The 25,020-nt window shown below is 24.0% G+C and overlaps 13 protein-coding genes across 13 annotated transcripts; 8 read left to right on the top strand and 5 right to left on the bottom strand.

The window, feature by feature from the left end:
* Nucleotides 1-189: 189 nt before the first annotated feature.
* Nucleotides 190-528, top strand: SRAE_1000230500 (Protein phosphatase 1 regulatory subunit 11; the record flags this gene model as incomplete). The annotated part of the gene is made up of 1 exon (XM_024649366.1): nt 190-528. One exon carries the CDS (start codon nt 190-192, stop codon nt 526-528), a length of 339 nt encoding a protein of 112 aa, XP_024503250.1.
* A 2,425-nt stretch (nt 529-2,953) lies between these two features.
* On the top strand, nt 2,954-3,904 carry SRAE_1000230400 (MSP domain and PapD-like domain-containing protein; the record flags this gene model as incomplete). Its single annotated transcript, XM_024649365.1, has 1 exon — nt 2,954-3,904. The coding sequence occupies one exon, from the start codon at nt 2,954-2,956 to the stop codon at nt 3,902-3,904; it is 951 nt and encodes a 316-aa protein (XP_024503249.1).
* Nucleotides 3,905-4,654: 750 nt separating this feature from the next.
* Nucleotides 4,655-5,801, top strand: SRAE_1000230300 (Translation initiation factor eIF-2B subunit beta; the record flags this gene model as incomplete). Its single annotated transcript, XM_024649364.1, has 3 exons — nt 4,655-4,821; nt 4,879-5,047; nt 5,094-5,801. The coding sequence occupies 3 exons, from the start codon at nt 4,655-4,657 to the stop codon at nt 5,799-5,801; spliced, it is 1,044 nt and encodes a 347-aa protein (XP_024503248.1).
* Nucleotides 5,802-5,866: 65 nt separating this feature from the next.
* Nucleotides 5,867-6,964, bottom strand: SRAE_1000230200 (Zinc finger, CCCH-type domain-containing protein; the record flags this gene model as incomplete). Its single annotated transcript, XM_024649361.1, has 3 exons — nt 5,867-6,292; nt 6,335-6,387; nt 6,430-6,964. The coding sequence occupies 3 exons, from the start codon at nt 6,962-6,964 to the stop codon at nt 5,867-5,869; spliced, it is 1,014 nt and encodes a 337-aa protein (XP_024503247.1).
* A 465-nt stretch (nt 6,965-7,429) lies between these two features.
* On the bottom strand, nt 7,430-8,003 carry SRAE_1000230100 (Cytidyltransferase-like domain and Rossmann-like alpha/beta/alpha sandwich fold domain-containing protein; the record flags this gene model as incomplete). The annotated part of the gene is made up of 2 exons (XM_024649360.1): nt 7,430-7,905; nt 7,946-8,003. The coding sequence occupies 2 exons, from the start codon at nt 8,001-8,003 to the stop codon at nt 7,430-7,432; spliced, it is 534 nt and encodes a 177-aa protein (XP_024503246.1).
* A 1,300-nt stretch (nt 8,004-9,303) lies between these two features.
* SRAE_1000230000 (Ethanolaminephosphotransferase 1) lies at nt 9,304-10,841 on the bottom strand (the record flags this gene model as incomplete). Its single annotated transcript, XM_024649359.1, has 3 exons — nt 9,304-9,313; nt 9,596-10,653; nt 10,710-10,841. The coding sequence occupies 3 exons, from the start codon at nt 10,839-10,841 to the stop codon at nt 9,304-9,306; spliced, it is 1,200 nt and encodes a 399-aa protein (XP_024503245.1).
* Nucleotides 10,842-11,360: 519 nt separating this feature from the next.
* Nucleotides 11,361-12,365, top strand: SRAE_1000229900 (Beta-lactamase-like domain-containing protein; the record flags this gene model as incomplete). The annotated part of the gene is made up of 3 exons (XM_024649358.1): nt 11,361-12,197; nt 12,240-12,276; nt 12,325-12,365. 3 exons carry the CDS (start codon nt 11,361-11,363, stop codon nt 12,363-12,365), a joined length of 915 nt encoding a protein of 304 aa, XP_024503244.1.
* Nucleotides 12,366-14,880: 2,515 nt separating this feature from the next.
* On the top strand, nt 14,881-16,083 carry SRAE_1000229800 (Hypothetical protein; the record flags this gene model as incomplete). Its single annotated transcript, XM_024649357.1, has 3 exons — nt 14,881-15,026; nt 15,905-16,010; nt 16,054-16,083. 3 exons carry the CDS (start codon nt 14,881-14,883, stop codon nt 16,081-16,083), a joined length of 282 nt encoding a protein of 93 aa, XP_024503243.1.
* Nucleotides 16,084-16,100: 17 nt separating this feature from the next.
* SRAE_1000229700 (Cation-transporting P-type ATPase family and Cation-transporting P-type ATPase, subfamily IV and P-type ATPase, A domain and HAD-like domain and P-type ATPase, cytoplasmic domain N-containing protein) lies at nt 16,101-18,958 on the top strand (the record flags this gene model as incomplete). The annotated part of the gene is made up of 2 exons (XM_024649356.1): nt 16,101-18,561; nt 18,621-18,958. 2 exons carry the CDS (start codon nt 16,101-16,103, stop codon nt 18,956-18,958), a joined length of 2,799 nt encoding a protein of 932 aa, XP_024503242.1.
* A 243-nt stretch (nt 18,959-19,201) lies between these two features.
* Nucleotides 19,202-21,196, top strand: SRAE_1000229600 (Gamma-secretase subunit Aph-1 family-containing protein; the record flags this gene model as incomplete). Its single annotated transcript, XM_024649355.1, has 3 exons — nt 19,202-19,776; nt 21,026-21,050; nt 21,092-21,196. The coding sequence occupies 3 exons, from the start codon at nt 19,202-19,204 to the stop codon at nt 21,194-21,196; spliced, it is 705 nt and encodes a 234-aa protein (XP_024503241.1).
* Nucleotides 21,197-21,202: 6 nt separating this feature from the next.
* Nucleotides 21,203-22,165, top strand: SRAE_1000229500 (Hypothetical protein; the record flags this gene model as incomplete). Its single annotated transcript, XM_024649354.1, has 2 exons — nt 21,203-21,971; nt 22,017-22,165. 2 exons carry the CDS (start codon nt 21,203-21,205, stop codon nt 22,163-22,165), a joined length of 918 nt encoding a protein of 305 aa, XP_024503240.1.
* A 315-nt stretch (nt 22,166-22,480) lies between these two features.
* On the bottom strand, nt 22,481-22,921 carry SRAE_1000229400 (Hypothetical protein; the record flags this gene model as incomplete). The annotated part of the gene is made up of 2 exons (XM_024649353.1): nt 22,481-22,725; nt 22,768-22,921. The coding sequence occupies 2 exons, from the start codon at nt 22,919-22,921 to the stop codon at nt 22,481-22,483; spliced, it is 399 nt and encodes a 132-aa protein (XP_024503239.1).
* Nucleotides 22,922-23,399: 478 nt separating this feature from the next.
* Nucleotides 23,400-24,774, bottom strand: SRAE_1000229300 (Hypothetical protein; the record flags this gene model as incomplete). Its single annotated transcript, XM_024649352.1, has 3 exons — nt 23,400-23,843; nt 23,881-24,563; nt 24,654-24,774. The coding sequence occupies 3 exons, from the start codon at nt 24,772-24,774 to the stop codon at nt 23,400-23,402; spliced, it is 1,248 nt and encodes a 415-aa protein (XP_024503238.1).
* Between the last annotated feature and the right edge of the window lie 246 nt (nt 24,775-25,020).

Raw genomic sequence — 25,020 nt, 5'->3', positions numbered from 1 at the left:
TTTCAAAAGATTTCTTTGACGAACATATTACTATATGTTATGTTTGTATAATCTAAAGAAGAACAATATTTTTTATTATTTTTGTCTTCAATAATAAATATTTAAATTTGTGAGTATGCAAAATTCAAAAACATGAAAAAGTATAAATTTAATACTGTTAAAAAAAGAAAAATTAAACGTATTTAAAAAATGGAAGAAAATTATTCATCTACTTCAACAAATACTTTTAGAAGTCATACGACAACTGTCACAGAATTAGAGCAAAATCAAGAGCCTCTTATTTTACGTCTTAAACCAGTACCTAAAGAAAAAGAGGAGGAACTTCATGTAACATGGGATGCTAATGTTGTTAATAATGAGCATCTTGGACGTAGAAAAAGTAATTGTTGTTGTATTTATGTACCACCTAGAGAGTGGGACAAACCAGAAACACGTAAAAGAAACGAATATGAAACAGAATTTTGTCGTGGGCATACTGAAATAAATTTATTTAATGTTAATGAAAATAAAGAAGAACAATGTGCTTAAAAATAAATTTTTACTTATTTATATCTTACAGGTCATTTTCTAATAAACATTTTTCAATAAATACTATGATGTTATTTTTTTTTTAAATTAAAAAATTACTATTAATAATTGTAAAAGATAAATTAAAAATATTATTCTAATTTTAATAATTAAAAAATATTTGTTTTCTTTTATCATTAGTTGTGGGAACCTAGGTGTGAAAGTATTTATTAAATTTTCGTTTCCTTTAGTCAGTTTCCAATAATTATATTTAAATTTTAAATGATTATTACTTGTTACATAATTATTTTAAATAAACTAAAAAAGTTAAACTTTAAAGATAAATATTAACAAAGTATAAAATTATCTAAAGTTTTTAACACTAGATTAAAATTTTCTGCCAATTTTTGAATCTCTGAAAATAATAATGTTATAGCTATGAAAATTACTAATCTAGACCAATTGTTGAAAAGAAATCAAACGAAATTTGTCCCATCTTCATAGGATAAGTATTTCCGGAGATAGTCAAAAGTCGGGAACAAAGAATATTTTAGAAAAATTTCCGCCTTTAGTCATATCTTGCTTCAGGATGAAGATAAATACAAGCAGATTTCTGCAATCATCATCAAATGAGTTTTCAAAAGGGGTCTACCTTTAAAATATTTTTATACCTTTTACCACTTTCGAGATATAAAAAAATGGTGACAATGGATTACGCGCGAAAAAGTACCAAGCACAGTATTTCAAGAACGGTTGAAAATTCTAAAATGTTTTCAAAGTAGGGTATACTTCAAATTGTAAAAGAAGCTCAGCGCATCAAGTTTCATGGTTCTGTGACTTCATTAACATGAGTTATCGCTAGATTCTTAAAACTTTTTTTTGAACTTATTTCTTATCATATCTTCATTTTTAGAAGTCCTATAAAAATAAGAATAGCAGCAATGAATTTTTCATAAAAAAATGATCTAGAAAAAAATATTTATTTTTAAAATTTACAATTTTATCATAAAAATCGAGATTTAAAAAAAATATTCCAACATTTCGCCCTTCAACTTTGAATCCTTATAACTTCTGGAGTTTCAATTTTTAAATATTGTTGATTATATTCAAAATTCATCCCATTTCAAGGGCTATCGAATGAATATAGTAGCATATTAAATTTCCAAAAAAAGATGTTTTTCTTTGTTCTTATTTTTAAAGGTAAAATCGAAAATCTAGAAAATTTTCAGCCAATTTCTGAATCTCTGAAAATAATAATGCTATAGCTATGAAAATTAATATTCTAGGCCTACTTTTGAATAGAAATCGAATGAAGCTAGTCCCATCATCATAGGATAAATACTTCCGGAGATACTAAAAAGTCGGGGACAATGAATAGTTTAGAAAATTTTCCGCCTTTCTTCATATCTCGCTTCAAAATCAAGATAAATGAAATCAGATTTTTGCAATTGATATCAAATGAGTTTTCATATGAGGTCTACCTTCAAAATATTTTTATACCTTAAACCACTTTCGAGATATAAAAAAATGGTGACAATGGATTACGCGCGAAAAAGTACCAAGCACAGTATTTCAAGAACGGTTGAAAATTCAAAAATATTTTCAACGTAGGGTATATCTTAAATTATGAAATAAGCCCAGCGCATCAAGTTTCATGGTTCTGTGACTTCATTAACTTAAGTTATCGCTAGATTCTTAAAACTTTTTTCTAAACATACTTCTTATCATAACTTCATTTTTTGAAGTCCTATAAAGATAAAAATAGTCTTAATGAATTTCTCGTAAAAAATTGATCTAGAAAAAAGTATTTATTTTTAAAATTTACAATTTTATCATAAAAATCGAGATTTAAAAAAAATATTCCAACATTTCGCCCTTCAACTTTGAATCCTTATAACTCCTCAAGTTTCAATTTTTGAATATTGTTGATTATATTCAAAATTCATCCCATTTCAAGGGCTATCGAATGAATATAGTAGCATATTAAATTTCCAAAAAAAGTTGTTTTTTTTAATTTTTTTTAAAAAAAATTTTTAAATTACTTACTTTTTCTTATTTATTTCTTGTTTTAGTATAAAATTTTTTTATCAAACCAACATTGTAATTTTAAAAAAAAAATACATATTTATACTATTCAAATATTTAAAAATAATTTCTAGAACGTCAGTGACTCTAAAATTAAGCCAAAATTTTTACAAATAGTTTATTTCATAATATTATGATTTTTTAAATTTGAATAGAAAAATATTTTATATCATATAATATTCTTTATCTGTAAATTAAATAACCAAATTTTACCATTAAAATATTTTATAAGAAATAACAATTTATAAAAAATAAAAATCGTATTTTTACACATTTTCTTGTGTTAATTCATAAAATGTTGTTAAACATATGCAATTATACGGCAATCCTATTTGCCATTGTCTTTACATTTCTGGGATTTATGATACCAGGATGTAAAGGTGGTGATAAAAAGAAAACTGGTAATGATCCAAAGATCAAAAATGCTAGATCAAATGATGTAAGTAATAAAAATAAAAAGGGACCTAAGAAAACAACAGAAAAAACTGATAAAGGTAAAAAGGATGCCAAACCAGAAGATGATAAGAAAGATTTACCCAAAAAAGAAACCTCTAAAAAAGTTGACGCACCAAAAGATGATCCTAAAAAGGCTGTGTCAGGCAAAGAAGCAGGAAAGGGAGATAAAAAACCAGCTGACGGTGAAAAGAAAGATGGAGAAGGTGACAAAAAAGATGATGCCAAAAAAGAAGAATCCAAAAAAGAAGGTGATAAAAAGGATGGTGATAAAAAAGATGGTGATAAAAAAGAAGATGATAAGAAAGATGGTGACAAAAAAGAAGATGATAAAAAAGATGCATCGGTCAAAGACGATTCAAAGAACGATGATGAGAAAAAAGGAGACGAGAAAAAGGATGAAAAAAAAGATGAAAAAAAAGATGACGATAAAAAAGAAGATGATAAAAAAGAAAGTGAAAAGAAGGAAGGTGATAAAAAAGAAAATGATGCAAATAATAACGAGTCTGCAAAACCAGCTTCAGAAAATAATGAAATCAAACCCAGTAAAGATAAGATTGTTTTTGAAAAAGTACCAGGAAAAGCAGTCATTGAATTTGAAAATAAAACTGATGCTAAACGTGCTATTAAAATTAAATGCTCCGACAATAATACATATAAAGTAAATCCTGTTTTCCAATACATTGAACCTGGTAAAACAGTTAACGTTGAAATCATACGTTCCAATGCACCAGCTAAAGTTGACAAAATAGTTATTCAAAGTACTCCAGCTACTCTTTCTGGAAATGAACCACAAAATGAATTTAAGAAGAATGAAAAGTATCCAATGTGTGTTGTACCACTTTCAGTGGCTAGTTAAATTTAAAACATATTAAAAAGAAATGACCATCTATATAAATTTAATATAAAAAAAAAATTGTGATAAAGAAGTACTAAAGTTAAAATTATTTTTTTATTTAGTCTTTAGTTTACAAACACAATAAACATTGTAATTTTAGGATTTTTATTATTCACTTCTTTACTGATTGTATTGATGTTTATAAATTAATAAAATATAAAGTTTAATTTTGTTATGTAACAACAATTGCTAATTAAAAATTTATAAATACTTTTGTTTTTATCAAATTTGTTATTTAAAAAATATCTTTTTTTATATATTTTTAACAACTTGATAAAAAATTGTACTTTTTGTGACAAAAAATCTTATCTTTATTATAATCAACAATGTAATTTCGAGTGTCAATGAACTATTATAATATATATATTTATTTTTTATATCTAGTTTTGTAAAATATATATACTTTTATTTCGTGCCATTTGTGTACTTCAAGCAATGGTTGTTTAATATATTTACATTAAAGTTTTCAATTGAAAAACTATTACTAAACTCTTTTATTTATTAATATCATAATTTTATTTAAAAATTATAGAAAATTATTTTTATGTTGTACAATAAGTTTTTTATTAACACTAAAAAAAATTATATAAAAAAATCTTCTATTTTTATAAATATCCTATATAGAAAAATGAAGTTTCAATTCCTTGTCTTGGAAAAGTGTATATTTACGTATAGAATTTATAATATATTTTTCGTTCTATTATAAAAATTATGTCTTCTACTGAAAGAAATGCAGATGTTATTCTTCAAGCACATAGAGATAAATTTTTATGGAAATTAGAAAATCTTCCCCAGCGTGATTCAACTTTTCAGCTGGCCAAAGAAACCCTAAACTACCTTCGTCGTGTTGTATTAATTGGGAAATATGATAATATAGAGTAGGTTAATGAAATACCATATTTTTCTTTTACTATTTATATCTTTTTAAATTTCAGAAGTGCTGTAGCAGTACTCCGTGAGGAAGGAAGTCTTATATATGCAGCAAACAAAAGTGAATTTGTTGTCAGGAATATGGTTTTATTTGTTCTTAAAATGATGAGAGATGAATGGTATCGTCTTAAATGGGGAGTTGATGCTTTATGTAACCCATACGATTCATTAAATGTATCTTTTACTATTTTTTTTATTTAACAAAACTTTTTAAATTTAGAAACTATGGTTATCAGATAATGATAACAAAAAAAAAGTATCAGCAGCTGCTTTGAAAAAAGGTACAATAGCCTCAATAAAGGAATTTATTGAAGAAATGAATAACTGCTCAGATAATATGTGTAAACAAGCTTCTGATCATATTCTTGGAGGAGATACAATAATAACTCTTAAATTAAATGAAGCACATACCCTAAAAGAGTTTATTTTAGCAGCAAGAAAAGTAAACAAAGGTTTTCATATTTTACAAGTTTCTGACAAGGATGAAGTTTGTGATTTAGGTGGTGAAACAATCAGTTCATGTGATGTCTTTAGAGCCATGTGTGTTGCAACGAGAGTTGTTATCTCTGCATGTGCTATTCTTCCCGATGGAAGTTGTATCTGCCAAGCTGGAACCTTAAATTTGTGTCTTGCTGCCAAATCATACTCTGTTCCAGTGCTTGTAATATGTGCTTTTTACAAGTTAACACCAAAATTTATCCCAAACAGTGAAAATTGTCAGTTTGAAAATTGTCCATTAAATGTTCTGGATGCAAAAGACATTGAAAAGTATGAAAACATTAATGTTGTCAATCCTGCTTTTGATTTAATTCCAGCAAACCTAGTTTCTCTTTACATAACTTCAACATCTGCTGTAAAATCTGCCCATGTTTATAGATTAATAGGAGAATATTATCATCCAGAAGATTTATATGATTCCTCGTGGTAAAATATTATTTATGTTTATAAATTGTAAAAAAAAATAATAATTGTAATAAATCTTTATCTACATATTTAAAATTTGTCATCAATATAAACTTTATCAATGTCACAACATTGATTAATATCATCATCGTTATTGTCCATGAAAAATTCATGGAATATATCTTCATCAGGAGTGGTAGTGGACATGTCGTCAGCAGGAGCAATAGTTGTTTGGTCATTTTGAAGTTGAGGTTCACATTGGGGCATTTTATGAATAAAATTACAACATAAACCAATAGGACATTTACCAGAGACTGAAAAATGTTTACACTCCTCTGTTGGAATAGTTAAATCTTGCAGTAAACACCCTTCTGAAGTAGATAATGATTTATCTTCATAGTCACTTCTTGAATGAGAAAAAAAACAATTAGGAAAAAATATACAGTGATTGGTAAAAAGAAATGAAGGACATATACCTAATTGAAATATTCTTCCATCCTTAGAAAGTGGCAATCTCTAAAAATAAATATTTAAATATAAAAATTTTATCAGACTTACACTTGAATTAGACTGCAAACTGTAACAACTACAAGTATTTGATCTGGTACTTCCTGAAAATCCAACATTTCTTCTGTTTTTTATATTATACATACCGCTATCATTACTACTTCCATATATATTACTCCAGGTAGAACTTTTATCCAAAAAACAGTTAGAAGATAATCCACTACCGGAAAAAGAATGACCAAATGTACTATCTTGATAATGTCCCATAGGTTTACGTTTACGAGAACCTCTTACTCTATAAGACCCAGTGGAGCTATCAAAATATTGAGAATGATTGTGACGTTGTGGAGGATATGGACGATCATAATTATATGAATTCATACTATCAGTAAAAGATTGAGGATTATATGAATAACCAAAGTTCACTGAACTACCATATCCTAAAGGATTTCCTGACATCATTCTCCCACTATACATTTGTTTTGTTGATGAAGTAAAGCCGTGTCTTTGTCTAATCATATTACCAAATTCATCATTAACTACACCAAATGATGAACAACAAGATCCCAATTCAGAATGTTTCCTGTTGCCATCGGTATAAAGCGGACTTCTACCACATTCAATACAATTTTCTGGACATCCAGGAACGGTAGGTATAAATTCTCCACTAGTTGTTTCCATTTTTGGCTAATAAGTAGTTAGAAAAGTATGTACAACAAATATTTTGAATAAAAAAACGATGATTAAAAAGTTGTTCGACAAATCGTGAAATTGGTAATTGTTCTTTGAATGTCTTAAATCAAAATGAGTCTTTTATATATATATATATATAATAGAAGAGAATAAAAATAGATGTTCCTTGTTATATTGTGACAACAATAAAGTATAAAGGAAGAAAAATAACTTAGTTCAAAATTAAAAAGAATTGTTTGGTAAAGGTATAATTTAATTTAGTTTATATTACTATTTTTCATAGGTGAAGGATTCTTAAAATACGTTTAATTATTTATAGAATAAACTCCTAAAAATGAGATTCATTTTTCTGATGAATCTTAGAGTTTATTATTTTGCTTTAATATAAACACAACAATATTTAGAGAAATGATACTTTAATTTATAAAGCATACTATTACTAATAATTTATAATTATTTTTTTTGATACTTCTTATTATTTACTAGAAAATCATGCTGATCTAAAATTCTTTTAACTATATCTGTAGACGAGACAGATTTTTCACGTTGAGTTGGTAGAAATCTATTTTCGTCTTTAAATGGTTTGTAAGCATCTTCAATTTCTTCACATGGGTATGGTAAATTGTCATGAGCAACAACGTCAATTTTATGTTCATTGACAAATTGTAGTGTTGGATTGAAGGGTGGATTCACAATGACTTCATCAACAAACTTGCAAGAACGTATAATTTCACACCTCTCATGGTGATTCATTATAGGATAACATCCTTTATTTATAAATGTATCCTCATCTTTAACAACTCCAGCGATCAATATACAATTTGGAAGAAGTTTTTTTATTTGTTTAAAAAGTTTTGCGTGTCCAATATGAAACAAATCAAAAACTCCATCAGCATAAACTCTTAGTGGTCGGGTATTCTCTGAAAATTCTATCTTAAAAATAATAATGTAAAAATAGTCATAACTTACCAATAGAACCATTCTCATGTATTGAAATTTTTTGTGGAATAAACTCTTCATCAATCATTCTAGTTTAATTATACAATTTTAGAAGTTATTTCAAAGTGATACAAATCTTACAATACAACTTTTATTATATAAATATTTTAAAATATACTGATGTATATAAAAATATTATATGTTAAGATATTAAATCTTGTAACAAATTTATTTATTTTTTCATATACGTTCAATTATGCCACGTACAAAAAGCATATTGTTGAATTATAAAAAATTTGAATATTTTGTAGAATATTTTTTTAACGATATAAAAATTAAGTAAAATATTGGTTTTCAAAATGTCAGAATTAATTTATATATATTTTTCTTCAAATTTAACTTTTTTGTAAAACTTTGTTAATTAATTTATTTTTTAATGACATAATTACAAGGATCATTAATTATAATATTCAAATTAATGTTAAATTATTAAATATACAAAATTATTTGCCTTAATCTTTATTTGTTAATTTTAAAATAACCTAATTTATATATTACCTTGTGATAAACAGCAAATAGTAAACTCTTAGAATTCTTATCTAAAATATGTTTTTTTATTTTTATTTGTAATTGTAATTATTAAAAATAAAAATTCAAAAATGTATAAGAAACAAAACAACTTTATTAAGAGTGAATAATATCAAACAAAAAATATTTTTAACAAAAGGAAAAAGTTATATCAAAGATAAAAGATAGAAACATAATGATCCCATTAAATGTATAAAGTATATATCATCTTCCCAGAAATAATATTTTTCAATTGATGTTAAAAGTAGTGTAAAAATGTATATAAAAAAAAGATAATAAAAAAAACAAAAAGTCAATTTCCAATTCATTCATTATTTTTCTTTTTACAGATATTTTTTAAATAATTGATATATTTATACCATTATGATGAAACAAATAAAAGTTAGTACTTTTATAAAAAAACGAAGATATAATGTATCAGGATTTTCAATTGTAACATACTTGCTTATTATATCTTTTTTTACAATACTATTATCACATAATTCAATTGATAAATTATCATCTTCCAAACAATTCTTTACTTCATCCATTAATAACTAATATTTTTTTTATATAAAGGGCAATATATGTGAGTATAAAAAAAATAACACGACACATATCAAATTGACATAAACAAAGTAGTTGAAATTTCAAAAATACTTCAAACATTGTACGTGCATCAGAGAATTAAAAAAAAAAATAATTAGAATTATCATGACATCCAAAATGGTTAAAAATTTTTATTCTTTCATTTATCATTGATCAATCCACATAAACAAGTACTCCTATCCTATTAATATCATTCATAACATTTCTTTCATCTAATGAAACCTAAAAAATTTAAGATTACAAATTTTTGATATTGTTAATTTTACAATTGTACAGGAGAAAAAAAAAGACAATATATGAATGTCTTTTATTAACAAAAAGTATATTTACAACTTTATACTACTTTTGATACAAATAAAAATATTAAAAATTGTTTATGATTTATTTAAAATCATTAGGTAAAATATCAAAAGTAAAATTTAAACTATACTTGTAATTATGTTTTTAATTGTCGTGATGGTTAAAAAAAAGCGGTATCACAAATTTTTTTTATCTTTAGCTTACTGACTGTGTTTTGAATCATTTTTATTCAAATAATTTAGATTAAATGCATTAATCTTGAAATGATCACACAATTGATGTACTAGACATATTCCATAATGTAAATGTGATAATGTAAAAACAAGTGATGCTATTTTTAAAATAACAAGTTCATATTGACCAAATACTCCAGATACACTGAGAAAAGAAATGATAGAGTATAAGATGGTAAGTTTGTTGAATACTTCTGTTCTTGTACATGACATCTGTGAAATTATAAGATGAACAGCCACATTTGAAAAGACAGTTCCAACAGCCCAAAAAAATAAATGTGGTGATAAGGTTATAACATTTGATGGTGAAAAATTTGCCCAAAGAACAGATGATGTAAATAAAATTATTGGTGATACCATTGGTAATGAAAATTCATAAAAATTATTTTGTTTTCCAGACATTTGAACAAAGTAAGCTTTGTACATATTATAAAATGACATCAAAAATGATACAAAACAGGATAAATAAAATCCAACTTCAAAAAGTTGAACAAATGTATAACCTTTGATTGGTTCAAATTGATAAAATTGATAACCATTAAAATAAGTAAATAGGTAAAGAAAAACAAGACCATATTGAGAAAGATCATATCCCCATGATAAAAATAATACTCCTGTATTATATTTTTCCCAATGTGTAACAATAAAAACAAGTTGTACAGAAATTAGTATACCTAATAATCTTTGAGGTGTTGTTGAATAGATACCTTGACCAAAAATGGAAAATATTGTTATTGTAAAAGGAATTGTGGCATATGAATCTAATCCATGATCAAATAATTCACCTGTTGGACCGGAAGCTCCTGTTCTTCGAGCCTGTTTACCATCAGTACCATCTAATAAATGTCCAAGAAATGTACAAACAGCAGCTAATAACCAAAACCAACTAGGTATTGGAGATTCATTTTGATTATTGAAAGAATTTCTTGTTATAAATGGGTCCATATATGATATTAAAAAATAACAACCCATAACAAGAGATGCACCAACCAATGTTATAACATTAGGTGCTAACCATACTGGATAAAACTAAATATTTAATTATAAAATTATTTATTTATTTGATTTTTTTTTTTGTAACATACATTTACAAACCAATTCCAAAATGGATGAGAAATATAAACAGATATAGGAGAATTATCTATACAATTGTATTTATAATTATCAAATCCATGTATCTTTGCATTATTTAAATATTTGTAATTAAATATCCCCATTGTTATCAATTTATAATTATTTAATTTAAATAATAAAAAAAAATAATAAGTATTTAAGTATTTTTTTTAGGAAATAGTAAATTTTAATTTTTAATAAACCAATGCTAAAATCAGGCCACGTAAAAAATATTAATGTACTAGTTATTCAGATAAAAGGTTTACCTGGCTCGTATAAAATCTAATAATAAAAGATTATTTGATAAATTTAAAATGAATATATGTATTAATAGAAGTATAAAAAGATAACAATTTATATGCATAAAAGACATCAAAATAAAATGGGTAAAAATAAATTAATTAACACGACATTTTTTATAAAAAAATATAATATTGTTTTTAAAAAAAATGTAATACATTATTTCTATAGTAACATTTAAGTTAATGTATCATTTTAATTAAAAAAATTTTTTTTCTAATAAACGAAACTAAGTACAAACATATAAGAATGATAAACTGAAGTGTCTCAGAAAGAATATAACAAATATATTACCACACATTATTAATATTATTATAATTTCTATGTCTATAATTACTCAATTAATTGAGGGTTATGTTTCTGAAGAAAATGTTAATATTATTAAAGCTTCAGGAAGTGTTACTTTAATAGAAAATAATGGTAAAATTTTATTATTTGACTGTGGTGATCCATGGAATGAAGAAGATTTAAAAGAATCATTATTTAAAAAAAGATGTTTAGGAATTAGTAACATAACAGATATTATAATATCTCATTGGCATATTGATCACATTGGAAATATAGGTCTTTTTGAAAGTAACAAATTACGAAAATCTATAGAAGAATTTGATGAAATAGAAAAAATAATGAATATTAAAATTGGAGTAGTAAAAGAGTGTCATTCAAGTGTAGATACATACATAATAGCATTTGATGGAAAAGACTATACATTAGTGGCTGGAGATTTATTTGAAAATGAAGATGATATATGGAATAGTGAATATTGGTATTCTCAATCCAAAAATATATACAACCAAAAATTAATAAGATATTTACTATCAAAGAAAGTTAATTTTATTATTCCAGGACATGGTAAATTATTTAAATTGACAGAGAAACATAAACATAAATTATATAATGATGCTTTCGGAGATAGTGATCTAATAAAAATATATAATATTATTGATAATAAGTACCAATGTTATATTGAAGGACCAGATTACCATGTAGTTATTAATGATTGGAAATTTGAAAATGATGAAGAGTACGAAAAAATTACACATTTTATAGTTACTCATAATAATTATAAATATTTTGTTAATATAAAAAAATATTCAAATGCAAAAATAATAATGGATAACGATATTGCAATTAAAAATTCCTATTTTCCTAACGAATTAGTAAGTATATTTTAATAGACTATTTTAAATATTCTCTTTTAGAATCAACAATTTAAGAATGAAAAAGAATTAACTATAGGTAAATCTGTTTATATAAAATACAATGGGAAGCAACTAATTGTTGTAGCTACTTCTAGTGATGGTACCTTTTTTACTATTGTTGATTGACGTTTAATTAAATGATAATTTTAAAATGTTATAAGAAGGTATGGTAACTTATTTATTATATTATGATGATTTTATGTTATAATAAAATTAAAGTAAATGTATAATTATTAGTTTAAAATTTCTTACGTACTAATAAGATTCATAATTATTTCAAGATATTTTATCCAGATTTTAAATAGTTTAATACTATTATACTCTTATTATTATAAAATTATCATTTTTAAAGTAATTTATAGAATGTCTCTATGTTTTAATTAAGATTGATAAAATATTAAATTTGTTGTTAGATGTATTAATAAATAAATGTCTAAAATTTTTTACTGTGTCATGGTAGATATTTTTAAATTTAGTTTATGAATATATAGTATTAATTACTACAAAACTTGAAATAATTTTCAAACTTTTACAAACTAATTAATATCACATTAGATAATAAAGAAAACTAAAGTTAGAATTTATAACTATTTTTAATACTCATAATTACTATTATAAAATTATTTTAAAAATATAATTTTGTAGAAAACACTACAATTGAGAAGATATATAAAGTTTAGCATTAAATACTTTAAAAAAATAGGGAAAATAACAATTGGTAAATATTCTTTTAATGACTTTAATATAAATATATCATTCCATCACAGCTTTTATTTATTAAAAATTTACACCTTCCATAAATATCACTACTAAAACTATTGTAAATAATTAACACATAAACAAATTCTTTATGTTAATCAGAATTATATAAAATATTAAATACTTTAGCGCGTCTTATCAATAAATTTTATTATTATCAATTTTTTTTTAAATTTAAATCTGTCTTTTCTTTTTTATTCCAGCATACCAATTTTTAAAAAATATCTTGAAATGTAAAGTAAAAAAAAATAAACAAACATCAAGTTTTGTGGTAATCTACTTTATCATTATAAAAATAACTTTTTGATTATACAGATTGTTTCTATCAAAAAAAGATAAACTTAGAAATATTATTTAATTCAATTATTATATAAACAAAAAAGGTTTAAAAGATGGATTAAAATTATTTTTACATAATATTAGTTTTATTTTTATTTATAACAAAAAGTTTTATATATAACAATTATATGAAATTAAAATGTATTACTCAGATAAAAGGAAAACAAAAAAATTTTTTTCTATCACTATAATAGAAAAAAAATAATAAGTTTTTTAACTTTTAAAACTACTAAAATTTATTTGTTATTATTTTAAAATTATCAAATACAATAATATATAAATGCGATTAAGAAAGTATCATTAAAAATGACTATGAAATTGATATTTCAAAATATAAAATTTATTCATACAATAAGGCATACAAACATATTTCTAATTTACTTTGCAAATTTGAAATTGATATTTATGAGCTGTCTAAATAATTTTCATATATTGTTACAATGAAATATAGAAAAGTTTTTTTTATTATTTAATTTGTTGTGGCCAGAAAAATGATAATTTTATACAATTTAAATTCCATTAAATTTATATATCTTTGTATAAAAAACAAAAATTATCTCAAAAATTGGTCCAAAACATTTTTTTTCTTCCATAATTAAACTATTGAAATAAAAATTTTATTTGAAAAAAAAAACACCATTTGATGGATGACAAATGTTAAATTAAAATATTAATATTCAATTGATAAATGGTATTTATTTTTATTAGAAAAATTTTTTTAAAAGATATAACAATTTTAACATATAATATATTATTTAATTGTTATACAAATATAATTTATTTAAATATGATAAAAATAAATTTTTTTTAATTAATATTTTTATATTAAAAATTTATAGTGTATGTAATAAATTTTGCTTTACATTTTGTGACTCTGCATCTATTGTGATAAAAAAAGTTATCTTTTTTTTTATAAATTGATTGAAATATTCAATGAATAAGTTTGCACTTACATTTCCTTTATTATTTATAGTTGTTAAAAAAAATTTTTTTTTCTAAGAAAAGTAAGACACTTTTGGAAATTAATTATTGTTTTAAAATTTTTATTAACAGTTAAAAGTTGTCTATTATTTTTAATTAAATTTTTTCTTTTCTAAAAAATATTATATACATTCTTTGTTAGTTTTAAAATATTTTATTATAATAAAAGTATATCATTTATAAATATTTTATTATTATATTCATTTATTTAACTACTTATTATATATTGATATTTTAAAAAAAATCAATTTCTATTGCTTTTTTTTTTTTACTAATTTAAAATAAACCCAACTCCAATAATAATAAAATATCAGCTGTTCATTGGGAGAACACACCCCTTGTTTATTGATGATAGTTTCATTTGGACCGAAACAAACATATCTTTAATTAAAAGTAGCGCTATTTTTATCTAAAATATTTTTTTTTTTATATTATTAAATAGTATCAATTTTAAAATTATATAAACAATAAAAGTATTTGTAATAATTCTTCTTTTTAGTATAAAACTTTGTTTATAATAAAGTTTATTTATTCTTGTTTGTCCTAACGCGATTTGTCTACCATGGCCAGGTGCATTCATGGTGTTATGACAACTTCTGACGATTCATATTTACTTCCGGAACCTTCTTCAGGTTCACCTTTTCAAACACGGCTACCAGTTACTACATCAAGAAGTTGTTTTAAAAGATTTTATGAAAGCATGTTTAGGTAAGTATAATTAAATATTGTTTTAAAAAATTTTATATAAAAAAATTTTTGTAAATAAAATGTATTTATTAATAGTTTTATCCATGACTCACAAACAAATATGACAAAAATTCATATTACAAAAGATATATTATTTTAAAGCAAACAAAAGTGGGATATATATTTTATATATTAGTATTTGTGAAAATATAAATGAGTATTGAAAATCATTATAGATAGTCTAATCATTGCCACGACGTTTGTGTGCGCAATACCGAACATTAGTACATTTCGATAATGTGAATAAATATTATAATATCTATCACCCATTCTTGACCGCCTTTCCTAGAAATATCTTTTTTCTATACAAAAATTTTACGATACAAATAATATTTTCGTAAGGTTACCTTTGGGACATTAACATTATTTTTAATTTTTTCAAAAATAAAAAAAAAAGTTTTTTCGGGGAGGTTACAACTTATAAAAATTTCCTATACAATACTAAAATTAATAATACTTTTATGGTATGATATATTGAAAAGAGTATAACTTATTTGTTTGCATTACAAAATAAAAATTCTTACTGATTCCATAATCACAAAATAAGCTAGTTATTATTATTCATTGATGATACTATATATTTATACATGCTATCTATAGAAATTACAGTTTGCTGAATTTCATTATTTGAGTTGTATTATTCTTTGTCAATAATTATTATTTTTATTATTTGAAAAAAAAATGAAACAAAGTAAAGAACTTGATATTACATGTTCTCTTGAAGAATACAACGATGATGAAAAAATTGAGGAAAGTACATCTTTTCTAAGTATATTGTCTGTGTAAAATTTTTTTTATATTTTATAATTTTTTATTATTATATTATTATTTTTTTTTAGATGTTGTAGAAATATGCTTAGGAGAAAGCGTTCTTTACATTCACGAACTCTTCGGTTAGGATATGGACCAATATCTGGTAGTCATTCTAATTTTGTACCAAATAAAGTATGCAATCAAAAGTATAATCTTTTTACTTTTATTCCATTAGTTCTTTTTCAACAATTTAAATTCTTTTTAAATTTATATTTTCTTTTAATGGCTTGTACACAATTTATTCCTGCAATACAAATTGGTGCACCTATTACGTATTGGGGTCCATTAGGATTTGTTTTAACAATAACTTTAATAAGAGAATTTTTTGATGATTTTGCAAGATTTTTACGTGATAGAGAAATGAATGGTGAGAAATATGAAAAATTAACACGAGATGGATTTGTTACTATAAAAAGTTGTCAAATACAAGTTGGTGACCTTATAATGATTCATAAAGATCGTCGAATACCGGCAGATGTAGTATTACTAAGAACATCAGAAAAACAAGGTGCTTGTTTTATAAGAACTGATCAATTGGATGGTGAAACAGACTGGAAATTACGTATTGCAGTTCCATATACACAAAATTTGACTAGTGATCTTGAATTAATGAATATTAATTGTGAAGTTTATGCAGAGAAACCACAAAAAGATATACATGCATTTGTTGGTACATTTAAAATAACTAATGATGATAATACAATACATGATTGTTCACTAAATGTAGAAAATGTTCTTTGGGCAAATACAGTTTTAGCATCTGGACATGCTATTGGTGTTGTTGTATATACTGGTCGTGAGACACGTTCAGTTATGAATACAACTCTTCCTGATTCAAAAGTTGGTCTTCTTGATATGGAAGTAAATAATTTGACTAAAATTTTATTTTTATTTGTTATGGTATTAAGTGCTGTTATGGTATTAATGAAAGGACTAGATAATAATTGGTACAAATATCTTATTCGTTTTGTTTTACTTTTTTCATATATTATTCCAATATCACTTCGTGTAAATTTAGATATGGCTAAATTATTTTATGCATGGATTGTTGGTAGAGATAAATATATTCCTAATACAGTTGTTAGATCTAGTACAATTACAGAAGAAATGGGAAGAATTGCTTATCTTTTAAGTGATAAGACAGGGACATTAACAAGAAATGAAATGAGATTTAAAAAAATTCATCTTGGTACGGTGGCATTTTCAACTGATTCATTTAGTGATGTAACAAAACATGTTGAAAGTGCATATAAAGGCACCTTAGGAAGACATTCTTTTTCTGTTAAACTTCAAACGGCTGTTGAAACAATAGCATTATGTCATAATGTAACACCTATTTATGAAAATGGAACAGTATCATATCAAGCTGCATCTCCTGATGAAGTTGCTTTAGTTGAATGGACTGAAGTTGTTGGTGTAAGATTAGCTGAAAGAGACCTAACTTCAATGACTTTACAATTGAATAATGGTGAAACTCGTGCTTTTCAAATTTTACACCTTTTTCCATTTACATCTGAGTCAAAAAGAATGGGTATTATAGTAAAAGATCAAACTACAGATGAAATATCATTTTTAATGAAAGGTGCTGATACAGTAATGAGTAAAATTGTTCAATATAATGATTGGTTAGATGAAGAATGTTCTAATATGGCTAGGGAAGGATTAAGAACATTAGTAGTTGCTAAAAAAAGTTTGACATCTGAACAGTTAGCTGATTTTGAAAAACAGTATCATTTAGCTAAAATGTCTTTAACTGATAGAAATGAAAATATGGCAAATGTTATAAAGAAATTAGAAACTGATTTACAATTAATTTGCCTTACAGGTGTTGAGGATCGTCTTCAAGATGAAGTTACACAATCATTAGAATTATTAAGAAATGCTGGCATTAAAGTTTGGATGTTAACCGGTGACAAACTTGAGACGGCAATTTGTATTGCAAAGTCTTCAGGACTTTTTTCAAGAACAGACAATGTTCATGTTTTTGGTCAAGTACAAACACGAACAGAAGCACATAGTGAATTGAATGCTTTAAGAAGAAAAAGTGATGTTGCATTAGTTATGACGGGATCTTCATTAAATGTCTGTCTTCAATATTATGAAGCAGAAGTTGCTGAATTAGTTTGTGGTTGTGTAGCAGTTGTCTGTTGTAGATGTTCTCCAGAACAAAAAGCTCAAATTGTTAATTTACTTAAAAAATATAAAAGTCCTCAAAGAATAGCTGCTATCGGTGATGGTGGTAATGATGTTTCAATGATTCAAGCAGCACATGCTGGTATTGGAATTGATGCAAATGAAGGAAAACAAGCTTCATTAGCTGCTGATTTTTCAATAACTCAATTTAAACATGTTTGTAGGCTTCTTTTAGTTCATGGAAGATTTTGTTATAAACGAAGTTGTGCATTATCTCAATTTGTAATGCATCGTGGATTAATTATTTCTACAATGCAGGCAATATTTTCGTGCGTTTTTTATTTTGCTTCTGTCAGTTTATTCCAAGGATTTTTAATGGTAGCTTATTCTACTGTATATACAATGCTTCCAGTATTTTCATTAGTTGTAGATCAGGATCTAACAGCAGCAAATGCATTAGCTTACCCTGAACTTTACAAAGAATTACGTAAGGGAAGATCACTTAGTTACAAAACATTTTGTATATGGGTTATTATTAGTTTGTATCAGGGTAAGTTTTTATATATTTTTTTAATTAATTTTTAATGAATATATATGATAAATTTTTAGGTTCTGTAATTATGTACGGTGCATTAATATTATTCGATTCAGACTTTATTCATATTGTTTCAATATCATTTACAGCTCTTATATTCACAGAACTTATAATGGTTGGATTAACTATTCATACTTGGCATTGGGCAATGTTTGTTGCTCAGGCACTTTCAATTTTCTTATACATAATGTCATTATTATTCATGAATAATTTCTTCGATCCTGAATTTGTTCAATCTGTTGTTTTTCTTACAAAATCTGCAGTAATAACAGCTGTGTCATGTTTACCATTATACTTTATCAAATTACTTCGAAGAACTTTTTCACCTCCATCATATGCAAAAGTTAATTAATATCAATCAACAAAAATTATTAATATTGATTTAATTTTGTACAAAATATGTATTATAATTTATATTTATTTTAATTTTATATTTTTATAATTTACAAAATATATAAATATTTAGCTAATTGATTGTGGTAATAAATTTAAATTACCACAAAATTTGAGTAAATTCTCTAATAATATATCAGCAATTATTTAAAAACAAAATTAGTATTATTATATTTTTTTATTTATATAATTAGAAATTATTATGTTTCGGCATTTATGCTACACTTCAATTTTTATAAGTTCAATTGTACCATTTTTGTTTTGTGGAATATTTCATAGTTCTCTTCAAATAATTATTGCATTTTTTGGTGCATTTGTTTGGATTTTAGCATTTTTGTTATCATCTACAATTTGGAAAATAGGAACATTATTTTATGAAAATATATATCTTTATGTTGTAATAACAATCTTGATACAAGAAATATTTAGAATATTATTTTATTATATTATACGTTATGGTGAAAAAACATTAGCAAAATTGGAGTCACGATCAAATATTCAGGTATCCGGATATTCATCAATGGATAGAGATATTAATGATGTTTCTGCTGCTGCCGGATTTGGAATGGGAGTCATATCTCAAGCTTTATTAACAGTAAATAATTTTGTACATGATTCAAAACATGGAGTACCAGGTATTGCAAACTATATTTCATCACTTCATCAATCCCGTGCTGATACATATGTTCCAAAAGATATAGTCATTACTAGTTTATCAGTATTAATACCATGTTTTAACTTAGCATGCAATTTAGGATGGACAATGTTAACTTGGAAGTCACTTCATAAATTTGATAATCAACCATTTTCTTTTAAGAATTTGTTTAAATGTTACGGTGTATACATTTCCATATTTACACATTTTTTATTTGCCGCTATTGGAACTATTTTATCGTCGTTGTAAATCTGTCGATCTCCTGTTTTTTTTAGTAATAATTCCATTTTTTTTATATTTAAACAATGAATATAAATTTTACATGAAAAATAATATTTTTCTAATTTACCATAGTTTGGCTTTGGCGAATTTTTTATCACTTTTGAAAAATAAATAAATTTTTGCTTTAATATTACTTTGTACTAAATATTTCTTAAATGAGTTTAACATTAAAATCTTGCATATAAAGAACCCACAACTCAAAAAGTAATTACTAATTAATTTTAAAAATGACATTATAAATTACTTTTAAAAAACTCAACTTCATTGGCAAAATTAACTAATATTTCTATATAATTTTTTACAACAAATTTATTAAAGTTGCTTTTGTTACTAAAGAATCCATTCAAATTAAAATATTAAAAGAAAAGATAATAATATAAAAGTGTGTTGAAAATAGATCTACATAAAAATATATAAGAAATTGTTCACGAAAACCTACATATTTGTATTGTGACCCTGAATTAAGATATAACAAATGGTTGGAAACTTTCATAAATATTTGTTGCCTTTAAAATTCCGTTTGAAACTAATGACATGATAATGTGACAATCGTGTTAATGAAACTTGTGTCAAAAGTTAATTTAAAATGAATAACTTTTATAATAAATATCCATTTCTTAAAAAAATCAAAGATTTCTTAACTGTACTCTGATACTTTATTATATATCATTTTTATAGTAAATGAAATATTATGAAAAACTCTATATTACGAATAACCTAAAATTTAACTTGTTAAACTCAATTTTACTATTTAATGACAATAAAATGGTATTCGAGAAAACCGATTTTTTTCATAAGTTATATTAACATAACAGTAAAGCATGATGGGCAAAAAATCATTTGGTGATTTACAAAGATCTGTATAAATTTATGTTATCCGTTTAATAAGATTACAAAGTACAAGTTCAAGAAGTCGTGGTAAGATTCTTAATTAGACATCATTTAAAAAAACAACCATTCAAAAACATTGGTACATGAATTGCTATTTTAATAGAATTTCCCGCTTTTTTTTTGTTAATAAATTTTATTAATAACTATCATGGGTAAAAAGTAAAAAAATACAACTTTTTTTTCTGTTTTCTTGACAAGTATTTCAACATGTATCTTCCATAACGTAAATGTTTTCTCAAAATAAAATATATTTCTTTCTTTCAGGTTGACCATTCAATTAAAATAGAGAGCACTGAAAAAGTTTTCAAAACTTTAAGTCAAAATTATTTGGTTTATAAAAATTTAAATTGGATATCTATTGATGATTAACACAAGATGGCCATGACATGGAAACATGAGGAGAATAAAACCGATTCTTCAGGATACCCAAGAAGTACTTGTTGTTTTACCAATGAATTTACATTAAATATTCAAAATTTAGCAGGCTGTAATTTTTGGAAAGCATCAGAAGAAAATACAACTGGATCACTTTGTGCTTTAGTTAAGACTTGCCATTTTGTTATTAATGGAGATAGTTATTTATTTTCATTAGAAAATCACGAAGATATAGGAAGCGAAATGAATCAAATATTAGCCAGTAGTGGTAGTTTTAGTAAAATGAAAGTGGAACTTTGTTTACCTAATTGTTTTGGAAATCAAATTTGTAAAATGATTAGTAAAATTAAGAATGATAGAATTACTACAATCGTTTTTTGTTTTGACGAATTTACAAATATAACGGATTTTATTGGGATTCCAAGAAATATCTTTTCTGGATTTGAAAACATTAGAGAAATTATTTTTGAAATCTACAATAAATCTCAACTTTCTTTTGTCAAAGTGATAGCTATTTGTGTTGCCAAGATTAAAAATATAAGAATATCCATTTATTTTGATACAAGTATTGGTGGAAAGTTATACAATACTTTGAAATATATTTTAAAAAAGAAAATAATGTTATCATTATATGAAAAATCATATCATTCACAAAATCATTTATTACAAGTTTTAAGTTTATTGGATTATAGGTTTCTACCCTTTATTACAGGATTAAGTATTCATATCTCTTCAAAAGTACTATTGAAAAAATATTCAAATTTACTTAGTAAGACAAAAAATTTGGAAAACTTAACTATATATTTTAATAAAGACATTAAAGATTGGGAGGAGGTATTATGTAGCCAGAATTCAAATGGATTGGGAAAAGATTTTCTATTTATTACTAAACTTAGGAATTTGGAAACATTATCCTTATATAATGTTTCTTCTTTCCATAAGGAAATAATTTTACACCGTTGACCTTTCTCAGATGTTGGCCAAAAAAATGTAAAAAATATTGGAGCTAAATGGTTCTGAAGAATAAAAAAGTTAAATAAAAATAATTTTCTTTTTTCTTTTTTATGTTATTTTAATATTTAAAATAATATGATAAAACTTTTAAAAAGTATACTTTTTTAAATCTCTGATTGTAGGGACAATTTACTACTGAAAGTCATTACACTGACGCAGCACTTTTACATTAATTAAAAAAAACACAGATGGTTTTGATATCTATATTAACAAACAATTTTATTATTATATATAACAAAACAACATTATAACTGAAATCACAAATCAATAATATATATTTTCTGGTATGCATGCCATAATAACTCTTCTACCAGGTATAATCTCGTACTTTGAAATAGGAGGACGTTTTTTGGCTGGTTCAAAGTAATCATCAGAATATAAAGAGACTTCATCTATTTCTTTTAATGGATCAAAAGTAGAAAAATAATTTGTTATCATTTTTTCTTCGCTTTTATTATTTATACTTTTTTCTACCATTTGTTGATTAAATTTAAATAAAAAATTTATTTCTAAAATATAATTTTAAAATAAAGTTAATTTAAAAATCATACCTTTACAATCATTTTTTAATCTTCCAAAGTTATTTTTTTCTTCTAAATTTGATAATTTTGAACTAAAACTATCAACTTTATTTTCATTTGATGGCGGAGTAGAAATTTCAAAGTTAACTGGAGAAATGTTTGACTTCTGAGAATTTTCTAACATATTTCTATCATTTAAAAATATTTTGTACATTTCTTCAAATTCCTTTGTTGAATCACCTGCACAAAAAATGAACTTTTTGTTCTCTTTTTTTTTGTTGATATTTTCCATAGGATTCATTTTTTAAAATATATTTTTTAACTTAATAAATATTAACTATTTTATATAAATTTTAACACATAAAAAAGTCAAAATTAATAGTCTGAAGTCTTGGTAGAATCTTTTTTTAAGCTATTCGTTGTAAGAAAAATAAACAGATGTTACAATTGACTTTTTAATTTCTTGTCACGGTTTATTTAAGAAATCTTTGATAAACTTTTTATTCGGTTAATGAATGTACTATTATTTGTTAATAATGTGTTTCATTATTAGTAACAATAAATTTTTTTTGTATTTTATAAAATTAACATTTATTTCATAAAATTAATGAAAAAAAAATATTAAATAAAGTTTAAAAAGAATTAATTTAAAAAAAATTAATTTAATAATGATGAAACATTTCTTCACTTCTTTGTAATACATATAATGAACTAGACATATAAATACTTGAAAAAATCTTTTTATCCTCATAAGGATTATATGTCCTTTCAAGCATAAAGTCCATTACACAATTAATATCAAATTTACCATCAATAATTTTGACAGGTTTAGAATCAACTTCAAAATATTTAAATCTTTTTTTAATTTCTATAGCTTTTTTAACATTAAGACTATATTCAGCATTTGGACAGTTGAAATATAATGTTCGAATAAAATAATTGTCCATAGAATAACTAGTAGCAAATTCAATGAATTCATTAATTTGTTTAATGGAAACATTCCAAAGTATTATGTCCTTTAACATGCGAAATCTAATAAATATGCTTTTAAGATTTTGTGATATACTAGAGGCAGGTAAAGTAAGAAGTGTAATATTTGGAAATATCTTAAAAAAATTATTATAAAAAAAAAAACAAACTTACTTTAGAAATCATATCAATTGGTTTAGTTTTAAGGTTGAAATAATCAGAATTAGTCATAGGATATATAAGCTCTTTAAGATTATAATTTCGATAGTCATTCTCTGCTAATGGAAACCATGATAATATGCCTAAACCACATCCTTTATGAAATTTGTTGTTGCAACCAAATACAAGACGTGATGTGTTTTTAAAACATTTCCAAGAGTAGATTGGATTATACTCTGCAAACCAAGCTCTACGATCACAATATGTGTAAACTTCTTCTATTTCTATTTGATCAGTAAAAAACATTTCAATGTAAAACGTAGAAATATTTCGAATTTTTTTAAAATATTTATAATTTGAAATATTGTATACGGGGCAGCCAAAACTTAAATGATTATAATTCCAACATACATTTGGATATAATTCAACATAATGACTAGATGTTAACCACTCATCTAAATTTTTTAATTTTTTTGTTGTTATTCCACAATCTTTTTTACCACCATAAATTTCAATAATAATATTTTTTTCATTTATTTCTAAACTTTTTAAAGTTTCAATATAATATGTACCAAGTATATAAAGTATATTAGAAGTCATTGATATTCTTCTTATATTAGTCAATTTTTCAAATATAATATATACAATTTCTTTATAAAATAATGATTTAACACCAGAATCACATTCAAGTTTTACATCTGTTATTAATTGACTATGTAAAGTTAACCAACGATTTAATTCTTTAAAATATGGAGTAAGGAAATTATCATCATAATCATTATCTTTACATTTTTCAAATAAAATATGGTTGTAGTTCCATACATAAGTACATTCATCGGAAGTATCAAATTGTATAACATTTTTTGTTTCTTCTTCTCCATAGTATGGACAACTTTCAGGTATAGACATAGAATTAAGAAATGAAACATTTAAAAAAAATTTTCTTTTAGGTAAATATATTTTTCTTGGTAGTGGAGAAAATATAAATGTATAGAAATATTTGCATGTAAGAGCAAGATTCATTCTATCAACATCTTTTGTTATATTTTCAGTAATTTTACATAAAATAAATTTTTCCTTAAATACTGTAGAAATTGCTTCGTTAGCAGGTCCAACGACACACTAAAAATTTTATCAATATGTAAAAGAAACTTA

Source organism: Strongyloides ratti (genome assembly GCF_001040885.1).
Source record: "Strongyloides ratti genome assembly S_ratti_ED321, chromosome : 1".
Taxonomy (NCBI): domain Eukaryota; kingdom Metazoa; phylum Nematoda; class Chromadorea; order Rhabditida; family Strongyloididae; genus Strongyloides; species Strongyloides ratti.
Note: the sequence above shows the minus strand (reverse complement) of the source record. Positions and strands in the feature narration are given on the sequence as shown.